The sequence below is a fragment of the Heterodontus francisci genome, chromosome 19, assembly GCF_036365525.1.
Source record: "Heterodontus francisci isolate sHetFra1 chromosome 19, sHetFra1.hap1, whole genome shotgun sequence".
Classification (NCBI taxonomy): domain Eukaryota; kingdom Metazoa; phylum Chordata; class Chondrichthyes; order Heterodontiformes; family Heterodontidae; genus Heterodontus; species Heterodontus francisci.
In genome coordinates, this window is record NC_090389.1 from 50,328,046 (window position 1) to 50,354,417 (window position 26,372).

The window sequence follows — 26,372 nt, forward strand, 5'->3', positions numbered from 1 at the left end:
CCAATTCTGGAGTGACAGGCTCTTCCACAGGTGCTGCAGAGAAATTTGTTTGTTGGGGCTGTTGCACAGTTGGCTCTCCCCTTGCGCCTCTGTCTTTTTTCCTGCCAACTACTAAGTCTCTTCGACTCGCCACAATTTAGCCCTGTCTTTATGGCTGCCCGCCAGCTCTGGCGAATGCTGGCAACTGACTCCCACGACTTGTGATCAATGTCACACGATTTCATGTCGCGTTTGCAGACGTCTTTATAACGGAGACATGGACGGCCGGTGGGTCTGATACCAGTGGCGAGCTCGCTGTACAATGTGTCTTTGGGGATCCTGCCATCTTCCATGCGGCTCACATGGCCAAGCCATCTCAAGCGCCGCTGACTCAGTAGTGTGTATAAGCTGGGGGTGTTGGCCGCTTCAAGGACTTCTGTGTTGGAGATATAGTCCTGCCACCTGATGCCAAGTATTCTCCGAAGGCAGCGAAGATGGAATGAATTGAGACGTCGCTCTTGGCTGGCATACGTTGTCCAGGCCTCGCTGCCGTAGAGCAAGGTACTGAGGACACAGGCCTGATACACTCGGACTTTTGTGTTCCGTGTCAGTGCGCCATTTTCCCACACTCTCTTGGCCAGTCTGGACATAGCAGTGGAAGCCTTACCCATGCGCTTGTTGATTTCTGCATTTAGAGACAGGTTACTGGTGATAGTTGAGCCTAGGTAGGTGAACTCTTGAACCACTTCCAGAGCGTGGTCGCCAATATTGATGGATGGAGCATTTCTGACATCCTGCCCCATGATGTTCGTTTTCTTGAGGCTGATGGTTAGGCCAAATTCATTGCAGGCAGACGCAAACCTGTCGATGAGACTCTGCAGGCATTCTTCAGTGTGAGATGTTAAAGCAGCATCGTCAGCAAAGAGGAGTTCTCTGATGAGGACTTTCCGTACTTTGGACTTCGCTCTTAGACGGGCAAGGTTGAACAACCTGCCCCCTGATCTTGTGTGGAGGAAATTCCTTCTTCAGAGGATTTGAACGCATGTGAAAGCAGCAGGGAGAAGAAAATCCCAAAAAGTGTGGGTGCGAGAACACAGCCCTGTTTCACACCACTCAGGATAGGAAAGGGCTCTGATGAGGAGCCACCATGTTGAATTGTGCCTTTCATATTGTCATGGAATGAGGTGATGATACTTAGTAGCTTTGGTGGACATCCGATCTTTTCTAGTAGTCTGAAGAGACCACGTCTGCTGACGAGGTCAAAGGCTTTGGTGAGATCAATGAAAGCAATGTAGAGGGGCATCTGTTGTTCACGGCATTTCTCCTGTATCTGACGAAGGGAGAACAGCATGTCAATAGTCGATCTCTCTGCACGAAAGCCACACTGTGCCTCAGGGTAGACGCGCTCGGCCAGCTTCTGGAGCCTGTTCAGAGCGACTCGAGCAAAGACTTTCCCCACTATGCTGAGCAGGGAGATTCCACGGTAGTTGTTGCAGTCACCGCGGTCACCTTTGTTTTTATAGAGGGTGATGATGTTGGCATCGCGCATGTCCTGGGGTACTGCTCCCTCGTCCCAGCACAGGCATAGCAGTTCATGTAGTGCTGAGAGTATAGCAGGCTTGGCACTCTTGATTATTTCAGGGGTAATGCTGTCCTTCCCAGGGGCTTTTCCGCTGGCCAGGGAATCAATGGCATCACTGAGTTCCGATTTGGTTGGCTGTATGTCCAGCTCATCCATGACTGGTAGAGGCTGGGCTGCATTGAGGGCAGTCTCAGTGACAGCATTCTCCCTGGAGTACAGTTCTAGGTAGTGCTCAACCCAGCGGTCCATCTGTTTGCGTTGGTCAGTGATTATGTCCCCCGATTTAGATTTGAGGGGGGTGATCTTCTTGATGGTTGGCCCAAGAGCTCTCTTCATGCCATCATACATTCCTCTGATGTTTCCGGTGTCTGAGGCCAGCTGAATATGACTGCATAGGTGTTGCCAGTAGTCGTTTGCGCAACGCCTAGCTGTTCTTTGTGCAGTACTTCTGGCTGCTTTAAGTGCTGCGGATGTTAAATCGCTGGGGGCTTTCTTGTAGTTCAAAAGTGCAATGCGCTTAGCGGCTATGACAGGTTCCAGCTCTTCATTATGAGATTGAAACCAGTCTGCATTTCTCTTCGCACTTTTGCCGTAGGTGGTCAAAGCTGACTCATAGATGGCGTCTCTGATGTGGGCCCACTTGGTCTCAGCATCCCCTGTGGGAGTGTTTTGAAGGGCTGTTACAAGTGAATTTAGAAATTTTTGTAACAGCTGTGGGTGAGAAATTCTGCTCGTGTTGATGCGCGGGCGGCCCTTCTGCTTGGAATGATGCAACTTCTTTGGTCTGAGTCTAACCTTGCTGCACACCAGGGAGTGGTCGGTGTCGCAGTCCGCACTGTGGAAGCTGCGTGTGATTTGAACACTGTTTAAGGCTGCTCGCCTTGTGACAATGAGGTCTAGCTGGTGCCAACGACGTGATCTTGGGTGCCTCCATGAAACCTGGTGACAGGGTTTAGTGTGAAAGAACGAGTTGGTGATGCAGAGGTTATGATAGGTACACAACTCAAGCAGTCTCTGCCCGTTCTCATTCATCCTTCCAACGCCATAGCGCCCAAGGCAGGAGGGCCATGAGTCATGGTCGGCCCCAACCCTGGCATTAAAGTCCCCCAGCAGGAATAGGTGTTCGGTGTTGGGGATGCTGCTAATGATGTTATGGAGTTGTTCATAGAACTGGTCTTTAGCTTCAGGTGCGGAACAGAGTGTTGGAGCATAGATGCTGAGTAGGTGTACTGGACCAGAGGTGGTGAGCAGTCGGATGGACAGTATGCGTTCCGAGCCATTTGAGGGAGGCTCTATCATGCTGAGCAAGGAGTTTCTGATGGCGAAGCCCACTCCATGCTGTCTTGGTTCTTCAGGATCCCTGCCCTGCCAGAAGAAGGTGTAGTCTTGCTCTGCTAGAGAGCCACTCGCGGGGAGGAGAGTCTCCTGAAGTGCTGCAATGTCCACATTGAGTCTACTGAGCTCGTTGTTAATGATGGCGGTCTTCCGAGAATCGTTGATTTGTGTAAGGTCTTCCGACAGGCCAGGACACATAGTTCTGACGTTCCAGCTTGCAAAGCGAAGGGCTGGTACCTTCTTTCCTTTTTTCATGTTGTTTGGTGCGGTGTATCAGTCCACCTTTCGGGCAATGACCCTGAGCTCCAAGCACCCATTGAAGCAGGCAGACTGTGGCGGGACAGAACCTTATTGACCGGGGGCTGCCCGGTTTGAGGCGGGCGGTAGCTGTCCAGTGAGGTGCAATGACCTCTCCCACCGACAAAGGCAACCCGTGGCGCCCAGTTTCTACGCCAATTTATCTGGACTTATAACCCGTAACTGCTGCCTTCCGTGTTGTTTCAGTCGCTGTGAGGCAACTATGGAGTGACCTCTCCATGGCGCATGCCTGGGCAAATTTATGGAGGTTGAGAGTTGCCCAGTCGTCAAAACCCCCCTCTCGGCCTTTCTGGTGGGGTCCAAAGGAGTGCAGGACACGACGTTTGGCACCAGTATGGCTGCAGGAACTGCCGGAAACATGCCAAAGGTGACACATGACCGCCTACGGGGTTCCGCTCCGGATTTTCTGTTAGGGTTTACTCCCTTAGCCTTGGTCTCTCCCGAGACGCCCACAAGGCAGTGGGGTTGTTGGGGCCCCTACACAGGTGTAGGATGGTGCCGGTGGGAGGAGGGGATGCAAGGGGGAGGGGTAGAGGGAGGGGGTGGGGGGGTGGGTGCAGGGGAAGGGGGTGCGGGGTGAAGATGGTGCGAGGGGGGGGCGGGCTGGGACGGGGTTGTGAGGGGGTGAGCTGAGAGGGTGGAGCAGGGAAGGGGACGGGGGTGGGGGGGGGTGGAAGGGGGGTAAAGTGGGGGGGAGGGGGGGTGGAATCTGGTGCAGGTAATAAGCCATTTCCTCAGTGCCCACCATCGACGTCCGGAAAGCTCATCCACGTCCTTCGGGAGGTGAAGCATCATTTGGCAGACTTAGAGGTGATTACATTTGCTAAGGGTTTTTTTTTGCAGTGGTTTAAATAAAGGCATGCAGCATTGCCGACAGTGCGCTGCAGATGCTCTCCGAGCCATCTCCCGCGGGCGCTTTGAAGTTGCGGCCGGGGGGGCCGTTCGTGGATGTTTTGGGTGTTCGGGGCACCTTTTCTCAGGACTTCTCTCGGGTCCCGCAGCTCCTTCTTCACCTCAATGGACTTACCGCATGCCGTGGCTGCAGACACTCTGGACTGTGAAGACAGCAGGATCGGAGATTGAAGTTTCGGCAGCTGTGCTCGTCAGTTTCATCCGGATCAATTTCATTGAGAAAACAAAGAGCAGGTGTGGCTGGGGGAGGGCAGTGGGCCCAGGTAACATACACTAAACTAACTGTTAACTTTTAGATAGGGCTAAAATGAACTGATTTAAAGAGCCAGGGGAATTTAAACAGTTTAAGAGGGCAGATTGGGGGAGAAAACGTTAGGGATGGGAGCAGATGGCCATGGATAGAGTTGAACAGCAAGGGAGCTTCCTAGGGAGCTTCCAGCACATATTGTCCAGTTCTTGCTGCATTTCTACACAGACTGCTTCAGTATTTGAGGAGTCACGAATGGTGCTGAACATTGTGCAATCATCAGCGAACATCGCCACTTCTGACCTTATGATTGAAGGAAGGTCATTGATGAAGCAACTGAAGATGGTTGGTCCAAGGACACTTCCCTGAGGAACTCCTGCAGTGATGTCCTGGAGCTCAGATGATTGACCTCCAACAACCACAACCATCTTCCTTTGCGCTAGGTATGACTCTAACCAGCAGAGAGTTTCCCCCCGATTCCCATTGACTCCAGTTTTGCTAGGGCTCCTTGATGCCATACTCGGTCAAATGCTGCCTTGATGTTAAGGGCAGTCACTCTCACCTCACCTCTTGAGTTCAGTTCATTTGTCCATGTTTGAACCAAGGCTGGAATGAGGTCAGGTGCTGAGTGGCCCTGTCGGAACCCAAACTGAGTATTACTGAGCAGGTTATTGCTAAGCAAGTGCTGCTTGATGGCACTGTTGATGACACCTTCCATCACTTTGCTGATGATTGAGGGTAGACTGAAGGGGCGGTAATTGGCCAGGTTGGACTTGTCCTGCTTTTTATGTACAGGACATAACTGGGCAATTTTCCACATTGCCGGATAGATGCCAGTGTTGTAGCTATACTGGAACAGCTTGGCTAGGGGTGCGGCAATTTCTGGAGCACAGGTCTTCAATACTATTGGGGGCTGAGGTGCAAAAACGTCAGAGTTAAGAGGTGTTAAAGAAAGAAAGATTTACATTTATATAGCACCTTTCCCAACCTCAGGAAGTCCCGAAGCTTTACAGCTCTTCATTACTTTTGAAATGTATTCACTGTTGTAAGGAAGAAGCCGATTGGCAAGTAGCTGATAAGTGTTTCCAGGTAACAGTCTAGGAAGTAAAGGCATGGCAGGGAACCTCAGCCCCATTGGGTGTACCACACGGCAATCCAGTTAAGTGGGGGGTGGGGGGCACTAAGTCAGGATCTTACAGCGTGGTCTATAAATTTAGCCATGCAGCACCTGTCTTTTGGGTGCTAACTGACATATTAAGCTCCCAATAAGGTGATCAGGCTATGAGCATACATTTCCGGCTCGCTGTGTGCCACCTGCCATATTGGTGAAGGAAGAAAATAGGCATCCAGAGTCTGCACCTGAAGCAAGCATTAAGGCATTAGACCTTTTACATGTGCAAATGAGGGGTCAAATGCCTGCTTGTGGACTGAGGCAGCCAGCATAAAGCAGACATTGGGACAGCCTGCAACCTACAAGGTAAGTTTTTTTTTACATTTGCTCACCTGAATGAGGAGCTGGAGTGTCAAATCCTATCAATAATTTTAAAAGGATGAGCCGTATTCACTGCATAAAGCACAAACTATGTGCCATCAAGAGTTGGTAGTGGAGATAGAAGACGAGCAAGCATCTGTTGGCTCCAGGGACAGCTCAGATACATTCCTCAGCTGGCGAGCTCAAGGATCCCACCCTCACAAGCCCTGTGTTTAAAAGAAGGATGCTGTCTGAAGCACTAACATTTCCTACAGCCATTACAGATTGTGCTGGGAACCCTAGAAGTTCTGTTGACTAGTATGCAGCACAGTGAGACAATCTCTTGTTCACATTATTGAAGTCTTGAACTCCAACTGGTGGCTTCCAATATGCAGGGTTGAAGAAAGCCATTATACATGATCTCACTGTCCTCATTCCCCCCTTTTGTTCTGCTACACAAATCACTGGGCATACTGAGGGACTGAGCAGCTGGAGCAGCATGGCTGGAGAAGGCATTGTTGAGGCTGCCTCCTCTCAGGGTGACGTAATGTCAAGCTTCTCCAGCTTTCCTACTCGAATGACATTAAATGTGACAGAAAGTGAGCAGCAACATTGAATGTGGAGCAAGTAGTTGCACAGCCAACTCATGGCTTAGTACAAGGCGACAGTGATCCACTTCAATCCCAAAGGGGCCCCACTGAGTCCCAGCAGCTAATGATACTGCAACTGGGGGAACACCTAGAAAAAAACACTATGTTAGGTTTTAGAGTGCAGAAATCATACTCGGTCGCCAAAGGGATACACCAGTGTAAAAAAGCACTAAGTGCACGCAATGCAGAATTAAACTTGGTTGAAATTTGTTCATCTGTGTCTAGAAAGTTTTAGGGGATGATGTAGGATATGATTTTGACAGGAGAGGAAAATGGGACCCATGGTTTTCGAATTAGTACAGATACAATTTTCGGGAGAGATTTTTTTGTATTCATTGCATAGTGCAGATTTAGAGAGGAAAGAAAGAAAGCAGAGGAACACTAATATATTGGGCAGATGGTACTTGGTTGAAGGCTTCGGCTATAAGAGCCTGGTGTTTGGCTGTAGCTACCTGCAATATTCTTCAGCAAGAATCTTTTCTGGCTGCTTGTCCTCAGATTGCTCAGGTCCTGGCTGTGACTCCCAGCTCTGTAGTTATACCTCTGGGTGATATATTTGTGCAGCACACAGCATACAACAATAATCTTGGGAAACTTGCCAGGATTGTATTGTAGCACAGGCACCAGATCTGTCCAGCTACCTAAAGCACTGCTTCAAGACACCGGCCATGTGTTCAGTGACAATGACAATCTTAATGGCTACATGGATGCGATTATATTTGCAGTGAAAATCCCCTGTAGATCAAATCTGCAGCACTCAATTTTTAGTTCCTGGTTCTATCATTGCAAAATCATGAAAATCCCTTTAATGCTGACTTCACATAAGTGCCAAAGAGATCTTCCTGTGAAACCCAACTTATACATGTGGTACTAATGCACAACGCATTCTACTCACCAAAAATAGGCAAGAGCTGCAATACAATATTAAAATTACTGTCAATGATATGCATATTGTTTTCTATGATTTTAATATTCTAATGAGGCTCTTCCCTATTTTTAGTGAGAGCTTTACACTTCCCACTCTGCCTCCACTGTGTGTGCATGCGTTGCACAGTACGAGCCGAGACCTAGCAATCAGATCCTTTGCCTATTTCCTGAGCAGCTCCTGAGTGCCCATTCCATGCCAACATCATCAGTGGTGATGATTCAAAAATACGTCCTAATACTCCAAATGGGATCTCCCAAATGCATCTCTGTGCATCAATAAACCTATTTTGGATATTATCTCTGTAAATCACCTCATATGCCCCAATAGACTATTAGGTTTTGGCAACTGCTGCAGAAAATACATTGACAATTTGAACATCTGATAATTATCACACCCATCTCTTTTTCCTGCTTCATAATAATGTTATGCATTGTGCCATCATATTTTTTATTTTTAGTGCAGGGATGCTAAATAATAATTGTTCACCTCACTCAGTTGCAATGCATGACAATCTGTTTGAATGATGCCTATAATCTGCTTTTCTAGACAGCTTTGTATAATCTAAAAAGGTAGATATTCTATTTATAATGCTATCAAGAAGCTTATTAATGAAAAATGCCTACCTTCCAGATAGCTAAGTGTGTTAAAAATGCATCTTAAAGTATGTGTATGGGTTATAAATTGGAATACGTGGTACATATGAATGCTATCCATATGACATTAGCAGAATAGCTGATCAGGATACAGTGCGGATGTGACATTACTCCAGATGTTCACTGATGTTTATCTTCTCTTATCAACACTCGCATTTCTACAGAGTATTTCCAATTTGATGGAATTCAGCTTTATTTGATATCAAATGACTGCTGCCTCACAAATAGGAGGGAAACAGGGAGGATTCAGTGTAACAGAATGAGCCAAAGGTAGGGAACAGCCAAGAAGAAGTGGATTAGTGACACAGAGTTCAACCACGGCATCTCCTGCAGTGATATGTAGTGTTTTAAAAAAATCTAAAACCAAGTGAGTTGTAACTCTCTTTAGAAATCAAGTCGGAAGCCTGTAAAGGGAACTGGATAGGAGTGAGAGTTGAAGGCCTTGTCACAAAGAGCAGTCGGGTGGGTGTTGGCTGTCAGATTCGTTACACACCAGTGCAGTGGTCTGAGATGCTGAAACTGACAAAATAAAAACCCGGAACATAAAGCAGAGCTCCCTGTACCAACATAGCATCATGCCAACAATACGTATTTGAGGTGTGGCATTGTCCTCTGCTGTCTCACAATGGAGTGATGTGAAGTTGAATTTGAATTTGAGATGACTTGCCCTTCTCAAGTTATTCTGAGCCACAGTGTCATTTCTGACACACACGCTCATATGTAAGTACCGAGGTGTGGACTTGAAAGGGCACAACTCCTATTCCAATGAATAAATTTGATGATTTTTAATGGCTATCAGCAAGCTATGGCAAATTAATATTCAATAACCCTGCAGATGATGGTCAATTGTATAAATCATTGTTGAGCCATTTCCTGTTAAGTGTGAATTCCTACCAATGATCTATCTTTCTTATGCCAGATCCTGCAGTAACCTCCTGCTGGAGTCTGAATCACAAACAGAGTGTCAGCAGGCCATAAATTTTGCATTTGACGTTCAGTGTGTCCTCATCACATTTACACCACAAAAGTATTCAGATTTGTAGTATACGAAACAAAATTATCTTGGCAGTGATGCTCGCTTTGGAGCAGGCGCAGTACTGAACGTTGCTAAAGATGTCATAAGGGCCAACTTTAACTCCCTTTGCCTGAAGTAAACAGTTCAAAAATGGCATTGCATTATTTACTGCATATCACACTGCCACTCAGGCCTCCTCTTGTGTGGGGACCTGAGATAGATGGTCTAAGTAGGTGCCTGTTTCAGGTGGAAGGCTACATGTAATAAATAAATTGGAGTCCAGATGAGATACAAATGGTCTGACTATACGCTGCAATGCTCTGCAAATTTTTACCAAGCGGTCATTGTCTAATCAGTGGTCCGTCAAGGAACTGCTGGAGGCCGCTCACAAAACGGGCCAGGAAATGCTTCATCTTATTTATTGGCTGGGAGCAGGAGTGGATCCCCCCAAAAAAGCACCGGGCTTCTGCCAGCCCATAGAAGGCCTCCTCTGCGATTGCCTCATCTGAAGCCCTGCAATGGAAGCCGTCTATTTCCAGCCCTCCCAAACAAGTGAGCTGCAGAGGTTAGCACCTGTAGCTTTTTGGTGGGATATAACTGAGGACCGAACCTCAAAAGGGTTAGAGTTTTATGACGGCAAGAATTGACAGCCAGCTGGTGCACTCTGCCCATGACCCCCCCCAAACCCCCACTCTTCCGCCGGTCGTTAAAATTGGCACTAGACATTCTGTGGCGCAGTGCAGTGTTCTTACTAGTATTAACTGCTGTCATGTTCACTGGGTCTTAGGGCCACTTTCCTGATATAATGAACTCAAACAGATTGTTGCACTTGAATTAATAACATGTAGAATTGCAGGAAGCACTTCTTTTAACATTACTTTTAAGTGTCAGCTGTAGCTCAATGGATCCCACTCTTGCCTCTGAACCATAAGGTTCCTGGTTCAAGTCCCACTCCAAGACTTGAGCACAAAAATCAAGGCTGACTTCGTACATTACTAAGGGAGTACTGCACTGTTGGAGGTGCCATCTTTTGGATGAGATGATAAACCAAGGCCTCATCTGCCTGCTCAGGTGAATGTGAAAGATCCCATGGCACTATTTTGAAGAAGAGCAAGGGAGTTATCCCTGGTTTCCTGGCCTATATTTATCCCTCAATCAACATCACAAAAAACATTATCTAGTCATTATCACATTGCGGTTTTTGGGGGTTTGCTGTGCACAAAATTGGCTGCTGTGCTTCCTACATTACAACAGTGACTACACTTTAAAAGTACTTCATTGGCTGTAAAGCACTTTGAAATAAAGGCTGCTACCCGACCTGAACCCGATGGACCCGACGACATGTGTCAGATTCGGGTCGGCTGAGGTTGCACTTCCGTGTTCGGGTTCGGGTTGGGCCAGGTCAGACACACTCTATCACAGTTAAGTGGCTCCACTGTTAATTTAATTTTTGGCCTCGATAGGTAGTTTTGTTACAGTTATTTTAAGCTTGTGCAGATCAGCAACAAAGTGAAAAACGGAAGGTTAGTTAACTGATGGTGGGGTCGGGTCGGGCGCCAGAAAAAAAGGAAGGACTCGGGGCGGTTCGGGCTCGAGTCGGATGTGGTTCTGTTGGGCTCGGGTTGGGTTTTCTTTGCAGACCCGAGCAGGCCTTTACTTTGAGACATCCGGTGGTCGTGAAAGGTGCTATATAAATGCAAGTCTTTCTCTCTTCTTTCTTTTACATCACTCAGTTTCCCACTCATCAAAAGGTTTTGGGCTCCAAATTGGAGATGTCCTACAGAGAGACAGTGAGGAGAGAAATTGGACAAAATGTAAATCTCAAAAGAAAATCCTACATTTTAATAAATCTCTATGAGCTTGCTACATTTTCAAATCTTTGATCCCTTATCTATCTATATAGCCATCACTTCATCTCTTTCTGTCTGTATATTTATCTATATAACAATATTGAGTCTTTCACATTCAAAAATACAAATGAGAAAAATAAAGGCAGCCAAATGTGTCTCACTTCTAATTTCTGGCATTACAGTCTCCTAATTACAACGATTAGACTTTGTGGCCTGAATGGAATAGGCCTGGCTAAACACGCTAAGCAGCAGCAGAACAATAGGTTATTTTATGACTGGAGTGTAATGCATAACATATTGGGCTGCATTTTGAGAGTCTGCCACCAAAGTAGGTTGCGGACGTAAAAAAAATGCACCCCGCCCACATGGGCACTGTGTCACAGAGCCGCCTTGATTTCAAATGTCCAACCCCCGCAATGACGTGGAGGGGGCGGGCAAACCGTCGCAGGCAATGGCGTCCGGCGCAAATGCGCAGGCACCAGTGCCATTTTTAAAGGGCTTACAGCCCTTAATGAACATTTGAAAATGAAAGGACCAGATAAGTTACATTGCAACAAAACAGAGTTACATAATCTTTGAATGCATTTTCCCAACACCCCCAATGGCATTTCCGACCATTTGTGCCCTTTTCTGCTCCAGAATGCGAATACTAAGTATTTGCCCTTTCCCCCCTCTCCAACGTTCGGCGACTTTGCCCTTTACCCCTTCCCATTACCTCCCCCACCCCTCGACCAATCCGTATCGTTTTAATCTCGCTCCCCCACTCCCTCGCAAAGAAACAAATCCTCCTCCCCTCTCCCCACAGGTGTCGCGCCACGTTTCCCCGAACAGGGATTTGAAGGCACGGCATTGTCAGCCACCCGAATGAAGATTTGTGCTGTGATCAAAGAGGCGATGGGACCCTCATTAAATCAGGTATGTAAATTAGTTTACATATTTAAATGGGGGTCCCATCGCTGTGCGGTGGGGTGGCCGCCACTAGGTCTCGCTGCCGCCGACTTCGGCAAGGGGCCTGTCACCTTCGGTGTCGATGGCGGGCCTCCCCTGCACCGATCTTCATTGCCCACCCCCAGCCAATGTTCCCGACAGCAAGGGGCTTTAAAATCCAGCCCATCATTTGACATGCTGTATACAATTCCAGGGAAGATCTGCTAGTTTGTTTGAAAAATTTTAATCACTGCCTTCTCATAAAGGTGTCCAACACTGGATTGTTAAATGCATACTCGGCATTTAAAATGAAACACTTGCTAACCCTTTCATAGCTTTGCTTCATCTTTTAAAATCTGTTGCTGAATTTACTTTTCTGTGGCTTTTTTCTAGGTATTTATGGACCATCGGTAAAAATGTTTGGAAAAGATGGAAAAAAAGATTCTTTGTTCTCGTGCAGGTAAATGAAAATGAATATTCCAAGTGCCTTTGACTTCATCGTTCTTCAGAATTAAGAACGTAAATTAATAATGTAATTTGCTAAAAACAAACTGCCAAATATTTATTATTTATTAATCCGCCATATCACTTTTAAGTATTTTCATTCACTTGCTCACATTAAAAATGCCATCTGACTGTCAGCTGTAATAGTATGTAGCAAGTATATGGGAACTCAGCTGTGTTTGGCTAAAATTCAAGAATTGTCCACAAGGCTGGCTGCCAGAAACAGTGTGAGGGCTTGGAAGTGCTGTTCTATTGCTAAGAGAGAAAAGTGAGGAAATGGATATCATTGGGATAAGAAAAACATGGTTGCAAACAGGACAGGATTGGCAATTAAATACTGCAGGCTATAATGTATTTTGAAATGATAGGGAAGGAAGGAGTGGTGGGGTAGCTATGTTAATCAGAAATAACATCATGGCAGTAACAAGAAAGGATGTAACTAACAGAGATACAAATGGAATTCTTATGGATTGAGATATTGGCCACACTATTAAGGGTATGCTTCAGATCACCAAATAGTGAACATGAAGTAGGAGATTTTTGTAGGCAAATTTATGAAATAACTAAAGAAAAAACACATAATCCATGATTAGGAGGGAATTCAACTACTCCTATGTAAATTGACAGCGAAAGGTAGTGAAAGGTGCGAAGGGGATGGAGCTTTTTACACAATGTATAAAAAACCCTTTCTGATCCAATATATCAGAAGCCCAACAAGATTGGAAGCACTGCTAGACTTAATAATAGAGAATGAACCAGAGCAGATAAGAGAGAAGTAAGAATGAGAGAACAGCTACAGAGAAGTAATCACAATATAAAGTTTAAGATAATGATTGGGAGAGATCCAGATATTACAAAGACCAAAGTAATAGATTGGATTAAAACTAACTCTGAGGATGGAGATAAAGAAGTTCAACTGGAGAAAAATACTATTGACAAAGAGTTAGAACAACGATGGGAAATATTTAAAGAGAGATCGGTAGAGTTCAGGAGAAATATATTGCATTAAAATAAGAATAAATCACGAGTGAGATAATAAATATTACTAAATCTAAAGAAAAAGACATACACAAAGTGCATAAATAATAAAGGAGAGAATGTGTAAAGGGAATGTGATGAATTGGGAAAGAGGTTAAAAGACAATTAGGAAGGCAACAAGGAAATATTAAATTAAAATGTCAATGAATATAATAATAAATAGTAAAGTGTTCTATAGACTTATACGTAACAAAAGGCGAATTAAAATAGGGATCGAGTCATTAAGGGGTGACCAAGATACACTCACAGGAGATAATACTGAAAGGGCAGCAATACTGAATAGATGCTTTGCCTCAGTTTTCACCAAAGAGGCTGACAAAGAGGAAATAGTAACAGTAGAAGATGTCAGCAGGGATACTACAGTTGTTAAGATAGAAATTAAGGAGATACTAGACACACTATTTAAATCTCAAGAAGGACAAAACACCGGGTCTAGATGGATTGCACCCGTGGATCGTCAAAGAAACTAGGGAGGAGCTAGTAGTCGTACTAGCATCCAGATACAAAATTCAATAGAAAATGGAATGAACAAAAATTGTAATTCCTATTGTTAAAACGGAAGATGCAACTAATCCAGGGAACTGTCGACCAGTTAGCTTAACATCAGTGAACCTTGCCTAAAAGATGAGATAACAGAACATCTCAAGACGGACAATGTAAGAAAAATTGTCAGCAATGATAAGTAAAAGGAAGGTCTTGTTTAATCAATCATATTATTGCTTTGAAGATCTAACATAAATAATAAAGTGTAGTTGATGCAGTATATATGAACTTTCAGAAGGTCTTCAGATAAGAGACTCATGACAGAGAATCGGAAGTGTGTTGTCGGGGGTCAAGTAACAGATTGGATTGAAAGATAGTTACAGAACAGAAAATGGAGGGTAGGAGTTAAGGTAGGTTTCTCAGACTGATAGAGAGTGGGAAGTGGTGCCCTGCAAGAATCCATGCTGTGATCACTGTTGTTCACCATATACATAAATGATTTTCGACAGAATACTTCCGTTTTCTGAGTTAAACTTGTCCACGGGTAGCTAAAAATAACAGCTATTGTGCGGGACTGCATCAAAATACAGGAAGGTATGAACATAATAATATAAAAGCAAAATATTGCAGATTCTGGAAATCTGAAATAAAAACAAAAAATGCTGGAAATACTCAGCAGATCTGGTAGCATCTGTGGAGAGAGAAGCAGAGTTAACGTTTCAGATCAGTGACCCTTCATCAGAACATGACATTAACAGGTGTGCAGAGTGGGTGGATAAGTAGCAAATGAAATTCAATATAATAAACTGTGCCATGCTTCATTTTGGTAGGAAGAATAAGGGGGACACTTATTTCTTGGAAGGCAAGAAACTAAATGGGGTGGAAGAGTATAGAGATTTAAGAATACAGATACATAAATTGCTAGAAGTAGCAACACAAGTTGAAAAGGCCACAAAGAGTGCAAACAGAATGGAATAAAATACAAAAGCAGGGTGTAATGCTAAATTTATGTAGAAGCCAAGTTGCACCACACTTGAGTACTGTGTATAGTTCTGGGCTCCTTTAAACCAAAAGGATATAAATGCACTGGAGAAAGAGCAGAAAAGATTTATAAGAAGAATTGAGGGGATGCAGCTATCAGGAAAGATTGAGTAGGACTCATCTCTTCTCTGGAGAAGGGAAAGCTAAGAAGAGACCTGACAGAGGCTGTTTAAAATTATGAAGGGTTTCAAGAGGGTTGATATGGAGAAACTGTTTTCACTAATTAGTGAATCCAGAAGAAGGAGGCGTAAATATAAGACAGCCACAAGCAGATCAAAGAAAAAATTGGAAGCAATTTCTTTACACAGAGAGGGGTGAGAATGTGGAACTTGCTGCCACATGGAGTGATTGAAGCTGATAGCATTAATGTATTTAAAACGAGGCTTGATGCTTACATGAGAGCGAAGGGAATAGAGGGATACGTGGGCAGGGTGTGAACAGGTAATTAGAGTGAGAAGATGCTTGTGTGGATTGTAAGCACCAGAATAGACCAGTTGGACCAAATGGCCAGTTTCTTTGCTGTAGATTATATGTAATTCTATTCAAGACAAACACTTGAGAACCCTGCAGAAAGCATATCACACACTAACTGTAAGAGCACAGATGAATGATGAAGAGGTGATAATATGGAATTCATTTAATGACATCACTGAGAACATCTAATAGCAATTTCAAAAATAGTTACCAAATTTAACTATGAATTGATTTAGTTCAATCTCCTGTTCAATCACAAACTTATAATACCCCAAAAGAATAATTTATCATTTTCATTATATTTCGGCTTGAATGCAAAAGGTGAGGCAATTTAAGTTTATTTTTTAAATTGTTAATTCCCCTAAATATCATATATTCTGAATGGGTGATTGTGGAGGAGATGGAGCCGAATGCAATAGATGATTTCTATATTTTTTGCAAACTGGTTTTTGCACAGGACACCTCTGGTTTGAGCATAGCCTAGACTGACAGAGTCTTCTCTCTCTGCCAGCTGTCAGGGTCCTAAATGAAATGTGTTTGGGCAGACAACTCTGTTCCTAGTGGGCATGAGCCTACAGCAACAAACTACCCATAACTTGGCATAAATTAAAATGAAATTGGCAATCTCATTTAGCAAGTATGTCAGAACAGCTGCTGAGGAAAATTTAAAAATTAACCCTCCTCCAGTATGGTTGGAATTCTGCTTTTAGGGGTTAAGATTTGTTGCCTAGGAAGAATAGAAGGAGCTGTATCCAGCAGCTGACCAATTCTGTTGCCTAACTGGGAATATCTGATACTGACACTTGATGACGAGGTGAAAAGTCCTCCCATCTGAGCACTGATGTTTCTCATGCTGCTCAACACAAAGGAATTCTGTACAGAAATAGGAGAAGACCTTTGTGTCACTGTTCCATCAAGTGGGCAGAGCAAGCCTGTCCACCTGCCCAATGGAAGCAGTCTGAGGCCCATCATAATGAGGCATCAAAACCATTCCTTTGGCAAACTGATATTTGGAGCAGCTCGTTGATTAGAGGCAGCCAAAGATCCAACGACTCCATCATGGAGTGCAACCAGTCAAGACCAGTTAAATTGGGGAGGAGGCAAACTCAAGGGAGGGTCATGGAAGATTAGGCATTACATGGGTTGATTTTTTGTGAGTCCAGGAATACTCCTGCTGATTCCACAAAAACCATTTAAAAACTTTGTGAGGTTTTTTGAGTGTTCCACAGCATTACTGCTAGTGAACACCCGATAAGCTGCTCATTGCTAAATATCGATGAATGAAGGATGCATGGCACACACCATTGATACTTCAAAATTATATTAGGGTTCTAATTATGTCATAAGTCCCCGATTTGCATGGGCTAGTTAGGCGCCCGCCTCTTCCCAGTAATGTGCCTGGGCAGCTCATTTCAAGGCCCCAACCTAAATGGTTGCAACCCAAACTTCGTCAAGAACGGGGTGGTAAGTGTTGTGCCGCTATTATAATCACACAACTACCCTTTTCCCGTCTGGCAGATGGGATGAAAATTGGCCTCATGGTTACTGTGTTTGCCAATTTCCAGAGGTAAACTTAGGCTTTTTTTTCCATGTCTAAAATACCTTGAAACTAATACCTTTATATAAAGTATCACCTATTAGGATAACTCAGATTTACACAGAACATGCCTTTAATGTGACCTATACCTTTGTTCTGAATTTTAAACACTCTCTTCAGGTCAGATAGTCTGAGGTGAAGTCTAACATACATAACAAAATTTCAAGAAATAGAAAAACAGAAACAAAAACTGCTCTAAACCACCTAGTTCATCTCATACATTACTGTCAACTGCTAGAAAGATGTGAAAAGGAAATTATTACATTATACAACATAGTAAAGAAAAGAATGGCTTTGTTTTCAGGAATTGTTTCATGTGAAACCCAGACTGCTGAACAAATTGATTCCAAACATGACAAATTCTTCACCAGCTGAGTTACTGTAATTATTTCTTATTTTGAATTTTGTTCCAATCTGTTAATTTCAGTCTGGCCATGAGTAAAATGTAAGTCGTTTTTAAAAATTAGACCACGTGACTTTTTCTGCTTTTTAGAGCCCAGGGGAAGAATTTTCAGGTCCCACTGGGGGCAGGAATGGAGGTTGGCAGGGATCAAAAATACCGGAACCAGCTGGTGTGCCGTTTTCCTGACACTGTTACTGGTGCTGGCCAATTTCACCATGGTGGGGGGAGTGTGGCTCCTTGATTCCACCCAGTCCATTACAATGGTCAATTAAGATTGTTAAAGACAAAAGCAAAATACTGCAGATGCTGGAAATCTGAAACAAAAACAGAAAATGCTGGAAATACTCAGCAACAAATTAACAGCGCCCCATGAAAGGTGCAGAGGGGGATACAGGTACCATTGGCTCATTGCAGGTGGTGGGGAGAGTGGGCAGTCAGCACTCAGGCAGTGCAGGAGGTAATCACCCTCCTGGCATCGTGGGGGCATAGGAGGTGGGAACAGGGCTGCCAAACACAATTGGTGAGGGGTTGCAGCCACCTGAGCAGAAGGAAGGCAGCAGCTGACAATGGGGGCACTGCTCTCAGATTTTGGGCCCAGTGGCAATGAGGAGCAACACCCTCCACAGGAAGGGCAGAGGAGATAGACAAGGGGCAGGAAGAACACAAAAGATCTGCCACTGAAGACGGAGCGACTGGAAATGACTGAGAATCAGTGCCACGGAAGACTGTGACTCTCCAGGCAGATAGAGTCAGAGTCATTTACGGCACAGAAGGAGGCCAATTGGCCCATCGAATCCATGCCGGTTCTCCATGGAGAAATCGAATCAGTCCCACTCCCTGCTCGATTCCCATAACCCTGCAAGTTTATTTCATTCAAGTGGCCATCCAGTTTTCTTCGGATATCATTAATTGTCTACTTCCAACACCCTTGTGGGCAGCGAGTTTCAGGTCATTAGCACCTGCTGCATAAAAAAGTTCTTCCTCATATTCCCCCTGCATTTCTTGCCCAAAACCTTCAATCTGTGTCCCCTAGTCCTTCTACCATCAGTTAAAGGGATTAGTTTTTCCTTGGCTAACTTATCTAAGCCTGGCATAATCTTGTACACTTCTATTAACTCTCCCCTCAATTTTCTGTCCTCTAAGGAGAACAACCCCAGCTTTTCCAACCTAAACTTGTAACTAAAATCCCCCATCCCTAGAACCATTCTGGTAAATCTCCTCTGCACCCTCTCAAGGACCCTCACATCCTTCCTCAAGTGTAGTGACCAGAATTGGATGCAAAACTCAAGTTGGGGCCTAACCAGAGCTTTATAAAGATTCAGCATAACTTCTCTGCTTTTGTATTTGCCAATGCTATATTTATGAAGCCCAAGATCCCATATGCTTTACCAACACTGCCACCCCCCCCCCCCCCTTCTCTTTGGCCTCCTTGTCTCGAGAGACAATGGGTAAGCGCCTGGAGGTGGTCAGTGGTTTGTGAAGCCGCGCCTGGAGTGGCTGTAAAGGCCAATTCTCGAGTGACGGACTCTTTCACAGGTGCTGCAGATAAAATTGGTTGTTGGGGCTGTTACACAGTTGGCTCTCTCCTTGCGCTTTACCAACCACTCTTTCAATATGTCCTGCCACCTTTAAAGATTTATGCACATGCACCGCCAGGTCCCTCTGTTCGTGCACACTCTTTAGAACTGTGCCATTAAGTATATATTGCTTTTCCCTACTTCTGCCAAAATGCATCTCCTCACACTTGTCAGTATTAAATTCCATCTGCCACCTGTCTGCCCATTCTGATAGCCTATCTGTGTCCTGTTGCAGGAGGTTCATATCATCCTCACCTTTTGCCACCCCTCCAAGTTTGGTGCCATCAGAAAAGTTTGAAATTTTACTCTGTATTCCAAGATCCAAGTCATTTATATATTGCAAAAGAAGCAGTGGTCCCTGCACTGGCCCTCAGGGGACACCACTGTTTACCATCCTCCAGTCTGAAAAACAACCATTTACCATGACTCGCCGTTTTCTGTTCTTAAGCCAATTTTTTATTCAATTGGACCCTCCTATTCCATGAGCCTCAAGTTTGTTAACAAGCCTTTTATGTGGTACCTTATCAAACACTTTCTTAAAACCCATATAAACAACATCCACTGCATTCCTCTGTTACTTCATCAAAAACTTCAATTAGATTAGTCAAGCATAATGTGCCTTTTACAAATCCGTGCTGGCTATCCTTAATTAACTCAAACCTCTCCAAGTGTCTGTTGAATCTTTTTTTCCCTAATTATTGTTTCTAGAACCTTATCCACCACTCATGTTAAACTAACTGGCCTGTAGTTGCTAAGACTGACCTTACACACTTTCTGGAATAAGGGTGTCCTATTTGCCACTCTCCAATCCTCTGGCACCTCCCCCTGTATCCAGGCAAAATTAGAAGATTGTGGCAAGCCCTTCCGGTATTTCCACCCCCACTTCCTTTAGCAACCTGGGATGCAAGCCATCCAGACCAGATGATTTAGTTACCCTAAGCATAGCCAGTCTTTTTAGTACCCCTATTCATTGCCTCTGCCCTTTCCTCTTCCTTAGTGAACACTGGTGCAAAGTGCACATTAAGTATATTAGCCTTGCCTTGCAACTCTAAGCATACATATTACCCTCTATGCCCCAAATAGGCTCCACTCCACCTCTTACTATCTGCTTACTATTTAGATGCCAGTAGAAGATGTTTGTCTTCCCTTTTATAGTTACAGATATCTGTGCCCTCGTCCCAGAAGACCTCAGACATCACAGTAACATGGAAACATAGAAAATAGGAGCAGGTGTAGGCCATTCGGCCCTTCGGGCCTGCTCCACCATTCAAAAAAGATCATGGCTGATCGTCTAATTCAGTACCCTGTTCCCGCTTTCTCCCCACATCCCTTGATCCCTTTGGCATTAAGAAATATATCTATCTCCTTCTTGAATATATTTAATGACTTGGCCTCCACTGCCTTCTGTGGTAGAGAATTCCACAGGTTCAAAACCCTCTGAGTCAGAGGCTAGGAATCCTGAGGCGAGTAACTCACCTCCTGACTCCCCAATGCCTGTCCACCATCTACAAGGCACAAGTCAGGAGTGTGATGGAATACTCTCCACTTGCCTGGATGGGTGCAGCTCCAACAACACTCAAGAAGCTCGACACCATCCAGGACAAAGCAGCCCACTTGATTGGCACCCCATCTACAAACATTCACTCCCTCCACCACCGACGCACAGTGGCAGTAATGTGTACCATCTACAAGATGCACTGCAGCAATGAATCAAGGCTCCTTAGACAGCACCTTCCAAACCCGCGACCTCTACCAACCAGAAGGACAAGGGCAGCAAATACATGGGAACACCACCACCTGCAAGTTCCCCTCCAAGTCACACACCATCCTGACCTGGAAATATATCGCCGTTCCTTCACTGTCGCTGGGTCAAAATCCTGGAACTCCCTTCCTAACAGCACTGTGGGTATACCTATCCCAAATGGACTGCAGCGGTTCAAGAAGGCAGCTCACCACCACCTTCTCAAGGGCAATTAGGGATGGGCAATAAATGCTGGCCTGGTCAGCGTCGTCCACATCCCATGAATGAATTTTAAAAAAAAGAAATTACTCCTCATCTCGGTTCTAAATAGCATACCCCATATCCTGAGACTGTGACCCCGGTTCTGGACTCCCCAACCATCGGGAACATCTTCCCTGCATCTAGCCTGTCTCGTCCTGTTAGAATTTTATAGGTTTCTATGAGATCTCCTCTCATTCTTCTAAACTCCAGTGAATATAGGCCTATTCGACCCAATCTCTCCTCATACGTCAATCCTGCCATCCCAGGAAGTAGCCTAGTAAATCTTCTTTGCACCCCCTCCAAGGCAAGAATATCCTTCCTCAGATAAGGAGACCAAAACTGCACACAAGACTCCAGATGTGGACTCACCAAGGCCCTGTATAACTGCAGTAATACATCCTTGCTCCTGTACTCAAATCCTCTTGCAATGAAGGCCGACATATTTCTAATTGCTTGCTGCACCTGAATGCTTGTTTTCGGTGACCTGTATACAAGGACACCCAGGTCCTTGCACCTCCCAATCTATCATCATTCAGATAATAATCTGCCTTTCTGTTTTTACAACACATAGCCTCACATTTATCCACGTTATACTGCATCTGCCATGCATTTGTCCACTCACCCAACTTGTCCAAATCACATTGCAGCCTCTTTGGATCCTCCTCACTGCTCACATTCCCCACCTCTCCCCACCGCACCCCCCCCACCCCCAGCTTTGTGTCATCTGCAAACTTGGAAATGTTACATTTAGTTCCCTCACCCAAGTCATTAATATATATTGTCATTAGCTGGGGCCCAAGCACTGATATCCCACTAATCACTGCCTGCCACCCAGAAAAAGACCCATTTATTCCGATCTCTGTTTCCTGTCTGTCAAACAATTTTCAATCCATGCCAGTATATTACCCCCAATCCCATGTGCTTTAATTTTGCACACTAACTTCTTATGTGGGACCTTATCAGAAAATCCAAATACACCATATCCACTGGTTCGCCCTTATCTATTCTACTAGTTACATCCTCAAAAAACTCCAGTAGATTTGTTAAGCATGATTTCCCTTTCGTAAACCCATGCTGACTTTGCCCAATCCCGTTTCTGCTTTCTAGGTGTTCTAGCATTTTCCCCACTACTGATGTAAGGCTAACTGGTCTGTAGTTCCCTGTTTTTTCTCTCCCTCTTTTTTTAAATAGTGGGGTTACATTTGCCACCTTCCAATCTGTAGGTGCCCCAGCTTGCCATGCCCTGCCAGTAGCCATCAAAGTTACGAAGGATCAGCTGTAGACCTAGGTGGTATCTCAAAAATGGTTGCACACCACTGCAACTTGCAGGTCACTGATTCTCTATTTGCCGGGCTGGACAGTGTGTACAGTTCCAGACAGATGTGGCCTTGCAGGCACAGAGGGCAGAGGGTTTTGCCCCCAGTGCTGGATTCCCCCAGGTGCAGGGCATCATCGATTTGCACCCATGTGGCCACCAAGGCACCCAGTGACTGGCCAGTGAGATTCCTCAACAGGAAGAACTATCTTAACTTCTTCAATATTCAGCCAGTCTGCGACCACAACAAGAGCTTCCTGCATATGTGCACTCGCTTTCCTGGCAGCTACCATGACTCCTTCATCCTCTCTACCAGTCCAGGCTGCCACAGCTCTTCACTCCACCACCCAAACACTGTGAATGGATTCTAGAGGACATGGGATATCCCTTGAAGAGATGGTTACTCATCCCTCTACAACAGCCCCAGACATAGGCGCAGAGGCAATACAACCAAAGCCATCTGCTCACCAGGACCACCATTAGGCTTCTGGAGATGTAGTTCCAGTGCCTGGACTGGTTGAGTGGCGCCATGCAATACTGCTGCAAGAGTCTCATTCATTGTGGTCGTCTGCTGCCCACTTCGTAACATGGCCCTCCAGAGAGGTGTGCCCTTGAGGATGGTGAGGCCCTGGAAGGACACAACTCTTTGGAGGAAGAGGCTGAGCAGGATGTGGAAGAGAACGAGGAAGAGGCGGCGGAAGGGGAAGATGCGGAACACCGAGGTGTCTCGGCTGCACAGAGGGGTGCATGAACCTAGCATTGGTCTCGAGGGTTTTCTCAGAATGCCATCAACGTCAGAGATCTTCTGATTCAGGCACATTTCAACTGAGCCCCTCTGACCCGGGATGAATGGCGTGGCCTGGAACTCACTCTGAGCTGCCTGTGCTAACACTTCCTTTGACAATGCAGTCTGGAACATGTAAACTCGTTCCACCAATGAAGCATGCACATCTGTCCAGAGGTTTCACCATAAACGTAGACATACCCTTGCTCGCCTTCGCCACTTCATACCTCTTTTTTTGTCCCACCATTATTAAATGGAGTCTCACACAGCTGGCTTCAAGTGTCAATATTTACATTGTGCTCATAAAGGAAAACGGTAAACAGTTACAGGGAGAAGACACCTCAGTGACCCACTCAGTGCTCTGCCTGACGCAGTGGCCTCCGTGCATGGCCACATATATGTGATGCTGCCCTTGTGGCCTTGGAGGAGAAGAAGGCAGTTTGCTCACTTGTCTTTACCTACGGCTGAGATGCACATGACAGTCGTCCTAGTCAAGGAGGTGCCCATGGGGGCTGGAGGCTGCTGCACCTGAATAATTGCAAGGGCTTTTCCCTGCTGCACAGATGCTCCCTCTGTCAGAGGTGCCAAGGAGGCCAAAGATAATGATGGCGCCCCATGAAGGTTGGCACCCTCATCCTCCTCGGTGACATCCTGAGCCTTTGAATGGTGCTCTGGATGGCTGGAGGGGAGCACTAGCTGGGGTACAACTGGTGTCCCCTCCAAACATCTCTGCACTATCAGTGCCACTGACTGGTCCAGGCTACAGAGTGTGACATGCGTACCATGTGCTTCAGTGTGCAGTTCCTGCATGCTCTCCAGGCGTTGCTACATATGGCGCTCCATGAGGTCAGCCACTCTCTCAATGGAGGAGCTCATGCGCTCATAGCCCTGAGCCATGGTGACGCACATGAGTTGAATGGACTCCTCCATTCTCTGCCCATGACCCTGCACGCTTCAGGGAACTGCAACATGTGGGAGCACATCTCCTGTTGCTGGTCTTGGTAAAGCCTCTTTTCCAGTGGCTCCTGAGGCCTTGCATCTCTGACCAGCTGAGCAGAGCTGTGTCTGTCCTCCCTCCTCCAAGGGGGACTGCCCACAGCTGCCTCTGCCTCTGGCACCTCCTCCTGCACAATCGTGCCATGATCCTCACCCAGTGCCACCCTATCTAACCGCACATGAGGACCCACCGAGGTGACTGTATCTGCTTTGGTGGATGGTGCGCTTGTAAGGCATGACGGTGCTTCTTCGGAGCTTTGCTGCTGCTGCTGCTCTTGGCTCGGTGATCGAGAGGGAGTTGGTCTCCTTGGCTCAATGTCTGCACCTGTGGGAGACACAAGAATAGATCATAAGAGCTAGCCGTGGAGAGCAGAAGCCTCTGCAGTGCTGTGGCTTCCCAATGCAACTCAGTATTCGGCATGCTGTCAGACAAGGTGGAGTGCAAGTCTCCTCTTAATGAGCGCATTGCCCTCTCTAATTACCATATCCACCATGAGTGTCCATCTCACCAGAGCTGACTTTCTCATGGTCTGCGATCCTGGCTATTTCCATCGCTCCCTCCTCCATAAGTGTGATCATGTGAAGGTAGGGCACCCCTCCACCAGTCTGGGCTGTCTCCCTGGCATTATGACCCTGTTTCTCCTGCAAGGACAAAAGAGAGCGTGATAAGGCACTGCTGGAGTCTATGCCAATGCCAGCTGCTCCAATTCATTAGAAGCTGCATGTATTAGTGCTGGCAGATCCTCAGCAGCACTATGGCTGTGGACCATTCTGAGGGATCAGTAAGTGCACACCTTGTCACAGGCCTTCTCTTCTTCCCAGCAACAATTTGAAACTTAATGTCTGTGGCAAAATTAATGTGGCTCATTCTTGGCCGGTGGGGGCCTGCATGACAAGCTCCAGATCTGCATCCGAAAATCTAGGGGCTGCCCTACCCTGAGTTCCAGCCCTCTGGTTCTTCTGAGATATTCTTGCACTCAAATTTTCTGTGCTTTCCAGTAACAGCAGTGAAATGGCCACAGTAATGGCTGCCGTGGACTGTTTCAATCGGGCCCGCACTTAGGTAGCCCCACCTCAGTTCTCGCCCGCCGTGGCCGCTAATTGGCTGCCAAACCTGTATTTGTGCCAATTAAGGGGACGTCCCCATGAAACTTGGGACCAGTGACTCTTTTCCCCCTGCCCTGGGGGTGGTTTCGGGACCCAGAAACTGTCCTGACTTCCTTTTCCCACCCTCCCACAATGAATATCTTGCCCCACATCTCAAGAACTGATAAGATCAAGCTTTTGCTCCCAGTTAAAGGTGGATGTCACTTTTGTGGTAGCCCCAGAAACTCTGAAATGTCCACACTCTGGACTGTCCCATCTTAGTTCAAGGAGAACAGCATAAAAAGTAGCTATAAAACATTTACAATTGCACTTTCTTAAAAGCAACGCATGTTTCCACAGAACAATGCAATCAGTTCATATTTACTATTACTGTCAAATTGCTTGTCTCACATCCAGTCTTGGATAAGCTGTAAATTTCTTCCATTTAAACATTATGAAGACCAAAACCATCATCTACTCACCACCCGACCCCACACCCCCTACTGCCACCGCCCCAGTCCTTCAGTACTCTTCATTCTTTTAATTTGGGCCTCTCCTGCATCTCACCTCCATTTGCTTCACCAATGGCATCTGTCCCTTCAGGCTGCCTCGGATATCAATCTCTATCTCTCTGCTTTCCTCCCTGTCTATAAGACCATTTTTAAAACCCATCTCTTTGATCAATTATTTTGTCACTCCGCATAATCGCTGTATCTTTGGTTCAATGTCTATCCTCCTTACATCTTTGGGAAGTACCTTGAAGTGATTTTCTCTATTACAACTGCAATACAAATGCCATTTGATATTATTATTGTTACTGATTCTGATTGTTCCATTACCAATCCACATTCACCGTGTAGCAAGTAAACAAGCCACAGGTTCCCTTGCCTCCCTTCTCACTACCCCAAACCCTCAGGATTTCAACAAATAGTTAAATTATGCAAAAGCAAAGAAAGTGCCCACTAAGTAAGCTGTTATTTGCAACAGTGCATAATGAACAGTAGGTGGTAGCACTGAATTAATATGGTCAAAACATACTGGCAACCTCTCTAGCTTGTACAGATCTCATAGTATGTTGTGTTACCATATAATGTGCAAATATTATAGGTGTTATTTTCTCATTTAAAAAAATGAACCTTGTATCCCTTCACTAAGTACAGTACCTGCTAGTTACTTTGTTCAGATTATTTTATACTGGATCTTTG

The 26,372-nt window shown here is 45.5% G+C and overlaps 1 protein-coding gene across 5 annotated transcripts in view; it reads left to right on the forward strand.

The window, feature by feature from the left end:
• cadpsa (Ca2+-dependent activator protein for secretion a) overlaps positions 1-26,372 on the forward strand; it is a 593,453-nt gene that overhangs the window by 338,565 nt on the left and 228,516 nt on the right. For all 5 annotated transcript variants that reach the window (XM_068051590.1, XM_068051591.1, XM_068051593.1 and 2 more), the window contains exon 9: positions 12,261-12,327. In XM_068051590.1, coding sequence (XP_067907691.1) covers positions 12,261-12,327 — 67 coding nt within the window. The remainder of the gene's footprint in view (positions 1-12,260; positions 12,328-26,372) is intronic.